This window comes from Rhodotorula toruloides, assembly GCF_000320785.1.
Source record: "Rhodotorula toruloides NP11 unplaced genomic scaffold Scaffold2, whole genome shotgun sequence".
Taxonomy (NCBI): domain Eukaryota; kingdom Fungi; phylum Basidiomycota; class Microbotryomycetes; order Sporidiobolales; family Sporidiobolaceae; genus Rhodotorula; species Rhodotorula toruloides.
Window position 1 is genome coordinate 751,428 of NW_015622962.1, and position 8,525 is coordinate 759,952.

At 61.8% G+C, this 8,525-nt stretch overlaps 4 protein-coding genes across 4 annotated transcripts in view; 2 read left to right on the forward strand and 2 right to left on the reverse strand.

Moving 5' to 3' along the window:
* Positions 1 to 180: 180 nt before the first annotated feature.
* RHTO_02979 (dimethylaniline monooxygenase (N-oxide forming)) lies at positions 181 to 2,033 on the forward strand (the record flags this gene model as incomplete). Its single annotated transcript, XM_016416651.1, has 6 exons — positions 181 to 386; positions 461 to 572; positions 641 to 979; positions 1,067 to 1,338; positions 1,395 to 1,614; positions 1,680 to 2,033. The coding sequence occupies 6 exons, from the start codon at positions 181 to 183 to the stop codon at positions 2,031 to 2,033; spliced, it is 1,503 nt and encodes a 500-aa protein (XP_016276370.1).
* Positions 2,034 to 2,081: 48 nt separating this feature from the next.
* Positions 2,082 to 5,312, reverse strand: RHTO_02980 (ubiquitin carboxyl-terminal hydrolase 5/13; the record flags this gene model as incomplete). Its single annotated transcript, XM_016416652.1, has 11 exons — positions 2,082 to 2,584; positions 2,646 to 2,801; positions 2,862 to 3,046; positions 3,104 to 3,826; positions 3,882 to 3,991; positions 4,051 to 4,169; positions 4,223 to 4,417; positions 4,476 to 4,617; positions 4,694 to 4,849; positions 4,955 to 5,163; positions 5,240 to 5,312. 11 exons carry the CDS (start codon positions 5,310 to 5,312, stop codon positions 2,082 to 2,084), a joined length of 2,571 nt encoding a protein of 856 aa, XP_016276371.1.
* Positions 5,313 to 5,818: 506 nt separating this feature from the next.
* Positions 5,819 to 7,604, reverse strand: RHTO_02981 (anhydro-N-acetylmuramic acid kinase; the record flags this gene model as incomplete). The annotated part of the gene is made up of 7 exons (XM_016416653.1): positions 5,819 to 5,950; positions 6,013 to 6,078; positions 6,136 to 6,218; positions 6,279 to 6,340; positions 6,431 to 7,251; positions 7,308 to 7,382; positions 7,452 to 7,604. The coding sequence occupies 7 exons, from the start codon at positions 7,602 to 7,604 to the stop codon at positions 5,819 to 5,821; spliced, it is 1,392 nt and encodes a 463-aa protein (XP_016276372.1).
* A 640-nt stretch (positions 7,605 to 8,244) lies between these two features.
* RHTO_02982 (MFS sugar transporter) overlaps positions 8,245 to 8,525 on the forward strand; it is a gene marked incomplete at both ends in the record, with an annotated part of 2,195 nt that continues 1,914 nt past the window's right edge. The window contains one exon of the mRNA XM_016416654.1: positions 8,245 to 8,473. Within this exon, the coding sequence (XP_016276373.1) occupies positions 8,245 to 8,473 (229 nt within the window). The remainder of the gene's footprint in view (positions 8,474 to 8,525) is intronic.

An 8,525-nucleotide genomic window follows, 5' to 3' on the forward strand; every position in this document is an offset into this window, starting at 1 on the left:
GCCGAGTGCGAGGTTGTCAGTGTGCTGTGCGAGCGAGAGCGGTGACAGCGAGTGCAAGTTGAGCGAGGTGCCAAGGCGAGACGGAGATCGGGACACGACCCGGCTCCACTTGTTCGATTACAAACTGATTACAACTCTGGACATTACAACCGACTACTGCTCGCTGGACTGCACAGGGGCATGGTGCAGCACACGCTCAGGTGCTTGGTCGTCGGAGCGGGGTCATCCGGACTCGCGGCGTGCGAGCAGGCGACAGAGGCGGGATTCGAAGTCGTCTGTCTCGAGGCGAGGCAAGGCGTCGGAGGGGCATGGCGCTACGAGGACGACCCGGGCAGATGCGACGTGCACTTCGACGACGAGGGTTGGGCGACCGTGGCGAGCCCCGGGTGCGTGACAGCGTTCCTGCTCCTCCTCCCGAAGTTCCCGCTGAACGAGGGTTACTCCCTCCTCCTCTCCGCAGCGAGAGCGACGAACGAGGCGCCCCTCCCCCGACACCGATGTACTCGAGTCTGCGAACAAACGTACCGACCTCGCTCATGCAGTTTCGTGACCGCCCCTTCCCTCCGACAGTCGTTCGTCCCCTTCTTCTCGCTTTCCCTGGTCTCCTTTCCGACTGACACAGCGGGAATACCTTGCACAGGGTCTCTTCTGCACCCACGAACAAGTCCAGTCCTACCTCGAGGACTTTGCCCGCCCCTTCCTCCCCCTCATCCGCTTCAACACCCGCCTCGTCTCTCTCCGCCATACCCTCCCCTCCGACTCGCTCCCTCCCCACATTCCACGAAGACGCTGGCTCGCTTCGTACCGCTCGACACTGGAGCAGGACGCCCCGCTCGAGACGGAGACGTTCGATTGCGTCTTCGTTGCGAACGGGCACTATGCGCGGCCGTATATCCCTTGGACGGAGGGGCTGAAGTCGTGGGAAGGCGAACTACTGCATGCGAAGTGGTACCGCGATGCGAAGCAGTTCGAGCAGAAGGTGAGGACGCGGCGAGACGGTCTTTGCGTTTCCCGTTCTGCGACTTCTCGCTGACGAGTACGCTCCCCGCTTTCGCCGCCTCCACAGACCGTCCTCGTCGTTGGCAACTCCGCCTCAGGGTACGACATCACCCGCGAACTCGCCTCGTCCATCCACACCCGGCGCCAATCCTCCCCCTCGGGCCCCCTTCCGAAGATCTACCAATCAGCCCGCTCGCCTCCGCAGCTCGGTATCCCCTGGGACGCGCCGGATGCGCCGGAGTACTCGAAGGAGGTTAGGACGAAGCCGCCGATTCGACGGGTGGAGGGTCGGAGAATAGAGTTTGAGGATGGGTCGGTCGTCGAGGACGTCGACACGATGTGCGTCCTGCCGCGCCTCGCCTCGCTTTCTCTCGCTAACGGACGTCGTGGCGCAGCATCTTCGCGACAGGCTACTTCTTCTCCTTGCCCTTCCTCTCCCCCTCCGACGCGCCCTTCTCCTCCCACCCCCTAACTTACGCCCCTCCACTCCCTTCCTCGCCCGCCCTGCACGGTCCACCAAGCGCAAAAGGCGGCTTGAGGGTGCACAACCTCGATGAGAGGATGACCTTCTACTTGCCTGATCCGACGCTGGCGTTCTTGGGGTTGCCGTACCTCGTACGTTGGACGCTTCCTTCCCTCTCCTCACCTGTCGAGCTGATTGAGAGTATGCGTGAACGCAGGTCATTCCCTTCCCCCTCGCGCAACTACAAGCCCGCCTCGCTGCCAAACACTTCTCCTCGACTCTCCCTCGCCCACTCACGTTCCGCCCAGACCCCTCAATGACCTCTCCCATGAACCCGGACGATCAAGACGGCGCACCAGAGTCGAGAAAGACGGTGACGTGGGGTCATCCCAAGCAGTTCGATATGCATGATGTTTGGTTGAGTGAGACGGGGGACGTGCAGGAGGACGGAGCGAAGGAGGAGAAGGGAGGGCTGTCGGGTGAGAGGAAGCGGTGGGGGTTGACGAGTGCTGCGGAGCGGGATTTGAGGATGGGAGCGAAGGGGTTGAGGAAGGCTGTCCTTGGGTATTAGACGCCTCGCCACTAGATCCGTTCGAATTCAAGCCAACGTTGCAAGCGTCTACTCCCTGACCCGCTCAAACACGTACACGTACGCGAACGGGCTCAGCCTCTCAGCCGCCTGCTCGCCCTCGTCCGCCCTCACGACCTTCTCATCATTGAACAACACCCAGCCGCCCTTTCCCCCGCCATTCGCGTCGGCTTGGCCAGTCCAGACATGCGCGACGTAGTGGCCCGAATGGACCGAGGGTCCTTTGTGCGAGATGAACGCTTTGAGGCGGTATTTGGCCGGGAGGTCCTTCGAGCCAGGCACTTTCTTCTCCCCTGCTCCTCCGGCAGCCGCGGTCGGTGCGGCAGGAACAGACTCGGACCCGTCGTCGTCAGGGTGCGAGAAGAGCCACTCGACCGCGCGCTCGATGCTGCCGCCCGTCTCGCGGAGGGCTTTGCGCGCTTGGGCGGGCGTGAAACCCATCTCGCAGACGGTTGAGATCGATTCGGGAGAGGGGTCGGCGGCGGAAGAGGTAGCGGAGGAGGAAGCGGCGGCGGGAAGAGGGTCGTCGATGTCTGAGCGAGTAGACGACAAGGTCAGGCTCGAAGCGCGAGCGAGGACGGACTCGCAACGCACCTGGATCCTCCATGTGCTCAAACAGCCAGTTCATCGCGACCTCGGCGCCGTTGTGGCCCGTCGCGAGGAGAGCACGCTTGGCGCGGATCTCGGGGAAGCCCATGCCGATGAGCTGGTTCATCGCCTCGGCGTCGAACTGCGGCTCCGCGGGTGCGTCTGCAGCAACGGAACTGGTCAGCTAAGAACACTACGCATGCAAAGAACGCTCGCGCGCACCCTCCTTGTCCGCCGGAAGCTCGCGTTCGCCCTGCTGCAAGCCTTTGCCGACGAACGGGCTCATGTCGAGGTCGGTAAACGGCACGATGACGGGAACGTCGACCTTTCGAGGAACCCAACCGTCGAGCTGGAAGCGGGCAGCGTTGACGAGGAGGACGTCGGGGAAGGTGGAGAAGCGCATGGACCTGGCGAGGGGAGCCGATGAGCGATTCACTCAAGCAAGGAGGAGTAGCGCAACTCACTTGACCGCCGTAACCTTGGCGTCGCACGCCGGACACTTGTACTCGGTCTCGGTCGGACTCGTCAAGTTGAAGAGGCAGTCGGTGAGCTGGACGGGCTCGTACTCGACCTTGCGGTCCTTGTCCTGCTCGTACGTCGTCCGGGCCTCGCCTCCTGCAGACGCCGCGCCGGGGGTTGCCTCGACGTCCATCGCCTCGCGCTTCTTGACCGGGACAGGCAGCGAAAGCAGCTCCTCGTTCTGCGTCTTGTACCGCACGCCGTGACACTGCGAGCACTCGAGGCGCTCCTCGACCGCAAAGCCAAAGATGCCGGTTGGCTCCTCAACGCCGAGCGACTTGGAAGCGCGCCGGATGTACTCGAGGAGGTGCTGGAGGAACTCGCCGGCGTCCTGCTGCCGCATCGTCGAGAACTCGGCGTGGTCTTTGCCGACAAGCGCCTTGAACATCGCAGGTCGAATGCCTTCCTGGAAGTAAACGCGAGGTTTGTCTGAGTCGACAGGTGCGGAGGTGTCGCTGCCTGCGAGAGCGTCGGACGGGTCGGGGACGTGTGGAACGGCGTAGCGACCGGAGAGCAGTCCATCCGCGATCTTGCTCATCTGGCACTCGAAGCAGGTCGCGGGGGAAGGGTTGGTGCAGGTCTGAGGGTGGATGACGAACGAGGTGAGGTAGCGGTCCTGGAAGACCGGGAGCGAGAAGACGGATTGCAGCGAGGACGCCATGTAGCAACTGTGGACGCACGAGTCAGCGTTACTCCTCCAGCTCGGCTCGAAAGACCACGCACCTGTTGCCGAGGTTCTTCATGCCCGTCAGACCCGGTCCGAACAGCGGCTCAAGTTCCTTACCATCCGCGCCGGTCATCGCAAAGTCGAAAGTGAGATTCTGCTCGACTTGCTGTGTCGCAGGTAGCGGGTCAGCTTGAGTCGGTCTGTGGGAGGATTCCCTCAACTTGCCAGCTCAGTCATGCTTTTCTCCGTCTTCTTCTGCTCAGCGACCTCGATGCCGAAGTTTGCGAGATGCTTCGCGAGATTTGGGTCGATTCGAGCATCGTCGCAAGCGTAGCAGTAGACGTCTGCGGGAGAAAAATCAGCTTGCGGCGGCGCGAGAGAGGAAGATTTGTCGCACCGGCTGAGCCATCCGGCTCAATAGTCCCAAGCTTGACCGCGACGGGATGACCAGTGTCACTCGTATGCTTCAGCGCATGCCCGTTGCCGCCACCGCCGCCATACTGCTGCCTGCCGCAACCGAGCGCGCCGCAGGTGAGGCAAAGCCACAGATTCGAGGTGAGACCGCAGTCGGCATGGGCGCAGGAGGCGAGGCCTGCAGGATTAAGAGAGTAAGCACATGGCGTTGAAGGCCGGTCTCGCGAATCACTCACCCGCAGGCTCGAGCTTCTTCGGCTCTGGCTGGATGAGCTCGCGCGTGTGCTGGCAGGGCACAATCTCCTCCTCCCACGCCTTGACCTCGCTCCGTTGAGCCGACGACATGGCGCTCAAAACGGCAGCAATGAGGCTGCTCAACTGTTCGAGCGAAAGAAAGCGCCAGCGAGTATTAGTGGAAAGGCGAAGCAGAGACAGATGACAACCCGCTACTCACCTTGTCGTCCACCTGGTCCACCACAACGTACTGCGCCATCGCCCTGTCGCCCTCGCCGCCCGTATACATGCGGACCTGGGTGTGAAAGTCGTACTTCTCTTCCTCGGACGGCTCCTCCCTGATCGCGAGCTTCTTGACAGGCGGCTCATTCGAGTCCTGCGTCGCTCTCTGCGTCAGCACGGAGTCATCCCAAGCTTGTCCTGGGCTGTCCCATGCAAGACTGGCTTGTCGGGCGAGAGATGGGGAGTGTCTGAAACGCACCCGCTTGTTCCTCCGCAGCTCGCTCGCCGGCTTGCGCCTCCTCTGGATGTTCACGACCACCCTGTGCCCCGTCCGCTCGAAATGCAGGCGCCCGTGTCCGTTCGCACTTTCGACGCCGTTGATGGCGGGCGGGCAGCCGCCGTTGAAGCAGTGCAGGCAAACGTCGACGCCGGCATCCGAGTCGTGCGAGTCGAAGCATTGCGTGCACTCTGCAGGGAGGCCAGGCGAGCGTCAGCTTCCGAGTCCCGGATTGATGAGGTGGGGAGAAGGAGCGCGAGAACGCACCCTCGCGGTAGACGGTCTGAGACGGCCTGGGCGGCTCGAGTGCAGTCAGAAGCTCAGCGGGAACAGCAGTCATAGTCGGAAGAAAACCAAGCAGGTGAAGTGGCGGAGCCCAAGCGACCATCGCCTCTCTCCCTCGCTCCTCGACCTTCCACCGCTCATCGCCGGGCTTGTTGGGCTGCCGTCGGCCTGTGTGCTCCCTGAGAAGGTATTTGAAGTGTCTGAGGGCGCCGTCCTGCCGCCAGACGGCCTGCTCCCGGATCCTCGGTTCTCATCACCGCCATCTCGTTCTCCTGGGCAACACCGCTGAGCAGGCTTCGGCGTCCGTCAGGCTGACGACGAGGATGTGGTGACGCTCAAGCAGAGGTGGAGGGGGCGCGACAGGGCTGTGGGAGGGCGTCAGAGGCTCGCAACGACCGAGCAGAAATCGCAGCTCGCTCACTCTGCGCGACGCAGCCACTTGCACGCAATGGATGGTAGACTGTGCAATACAGGAACATCGGGAAGAGTAGAACGAGATGAGTGGATGCAGAACAAACGAAACCGGAAGAAGATGCGAAAGAGTGAGAGTCGCGGACCCCTCTACCACTTGTTGTTGAAGACCTTGCCGTCCACGTAGTTAACCATCTCATGCACCCACGGCAGTTGGTCGCTGTCGCCGCCAAAGGCCATGCCCTTCCGCAGGACCGACCGGTAGTTCTCACCAGGGGAGACCTGCGCAGTCAAGAGTGTCAGCAACGGTGGCTCAACTCGACGCGTGGACCGCCGAAACGCACCTTCCCAAGGACGAACGGTCGCCGGGTCTCGACGCGGGTAGGAACAGGAATGGATCGGCCGACGAGCTGGACGAAGGAAATATCAGCATTTGTGCAGCGGGGTGACTGAATCTGACCACTCACAGCCTCCATTCCCTGCCATGCAAACGTGCAAGCCTCCTTTGCATCACCGGGGACGCCAGCCTCATCGAGCATCATGATCTTGGCTGCAAGAGGGAGAGGTCAGAGGCGGAGCGCTGGTAGATGTTGGCGTGGAGCGAGCGCACTGTTCGGGTAGCTCTCCTGGATGAAAGCGACGATATTCGGGTTCTTTGCGCCGCCGCCGCACCTGTCGAGTGGTGCTGGGAAGGTCAGCCAAAATCGTTCCTCCGCGCGCAAACGGCGTCCTACAACCCCAAGTCCAGCAACGCAAACGCACATGAAGATTTCGTCGATGTCCTGAGAGGGGGCATAGCGACGGTAGTGGTCGACGATGGCTTGAGCGGGGATGCGGGTGACAGTCGCGACGATGTCGTCCGCCGACATGCCGAGCGACTCGCCCTCCTTGATCAGGTCGTGTGCAATCGTGTCACGGAATACTTCGCGACCCGTAGTCTTGGGAGGCTCGAGGCCGAAGTACTTGTGCTGGAGGAAACGGTCGACCATTGCCTGGTTCACCTTGCCCCGCTTACCCATCGCGCCGTCCCTGTCGTACTCTTGCTCGCCATTGGTGAAGTAGCGCACAGCTGCGTCGATGAAGACATTGCCGGGGCCGGTGTCAAAGTCGAAGCAGGCGTCCACACCGCCTTGGTGGTCGGGCGGGATGAAGCAAACGTTCGCGATTCCTCCGATGTTCTGGCACGCGCGAAGTTTGGTGGGGTGGTGCAGGAGGAGGGCGTCGAAGAAGGCGATTAAGGGCGCTCCCTGCCGGCCAGCGGCTTGGTCAGAGATGCGGAAGTCGGTGATCGAGGTGATCCCGGTGCGCGAGGCCAGGAAAGACCCTTCTGCCATCGTCAGCGCCGACTTGACCTGGCCCTCCTCCGGCATAGAGAGGAGCCAGATTGTCTGGCCGTGGGAGGCGAGGGCGTCGATAGTCGAGCGGTCGATGCCGTTGCTTGAAATGAAGGACTCGACGGCGTCGGCAAACGTCTCGCCAAGTTGCACGTTGACCTCGGAGAGCTCCTCGGGCGTTGTGCGGTTATGGAGGATCATCTTCATGACCCGCTTCTTGATGCCTTGGGGAAGCGGGACTTCGCCGTACTGTCAGCCGCCGGAGGATCAGCTGCATTCTACGTGGCTGGAAACGTCTCTCGCACCTTCAACAGCTCAAAGTGCATGGGCGCTTCCGGCGAGTCCTGGCGGAAGCGGCAAAGGGCGCAGTCGATGCCGTCCTGGGGGAAGAGCAACCGTCAGCATCGCTCATTCCCCAGCTCAGCAACGTTTTAGCGCCCACCACGTACCATACTTGTTCCCGAGTTCAGCCCAAGGACAGTAAAGTCGAGCGGCGCGCCGTGAGAAGCGCCATTGACGCCGTTCGAGCCGTTCGCATCCCCGTTCGCATGGCCGTTGGCGTTGCCATTCGCGCCGTTGACATTCGTCGAAGCGTTCACCATCGTTGTGGGGCACTGCGTTGTCGACGAGGAGATTGCAGAAGAGCAGGAGAGCAGCGGGCGGAGAAGAAAGCGGAGTCGCGGTGGTCCGCTCCCCTCCGACGGGAAAACACGGCTAGCGATTAGAGCGGATTCAACAGCTATTCCCCAAGCTGAGATTACGCCCGCCTCATAGCGGCGACCCGAAGTGGCAATGTCGCCCCACGAGCCTTCCTCGCGAGCTCTCTTCCGCTCCTCCACTGCTCTGCCTCGTCACGGGGAAGCGGCTGCACGGCTCAACTACGCTGCTAAAATGCTCTTCTAGATCATCAGTCGAAGCAGAGAAGTCCCCAGCTTCCGTGCGGGCCTCCTCGTCTCGCTCTCCTCCTCATCTCTGCTTCCCCTCGCTTCATCGTCGCTCTCGCGCACGACTCGCACGCCGCCTGTACTAGCACAAGGTATGTCCTCGCTTTGCTGCTCAAAGATGAACTCGCTTCCCTCGCGAAGTCGAGGAGCTGACGCTTTTGTCGACACTGCACTCAGACTCGCTTTCTCCTCGGCAAAGTCGCCAAGCCAGCTTGCCCTCCCTACCTTCGCCAGAGTCGTCGAATAGTACTCTCACAACGCCACGAAACCCCTAGCCAACGCTGCAGGCCGCTACACCATGTCAACCTCGACTCCCTTGTGGAAACGCCTCTTCCCAACGGCTTCTCGTCTCACCTTCGCCATCCAGGCGTTCTCGCTCGTCGCAATCCTCTTTGAAGGATTCGATCAAGGTGTTATGGGGGGAGTGAATGCCGCTCCCGACTACGTCCGCACTGTGGGCATCGGCGAGTTCCCGTCGGGGCATGTCACGTCGACGGTTCATCAGGGCGGTATCGTGTCTATCTACTGTTCGTTCACCTCCTTCCCTTCCTCTGCAACAGCCTTGCAACAGCCTTGCAA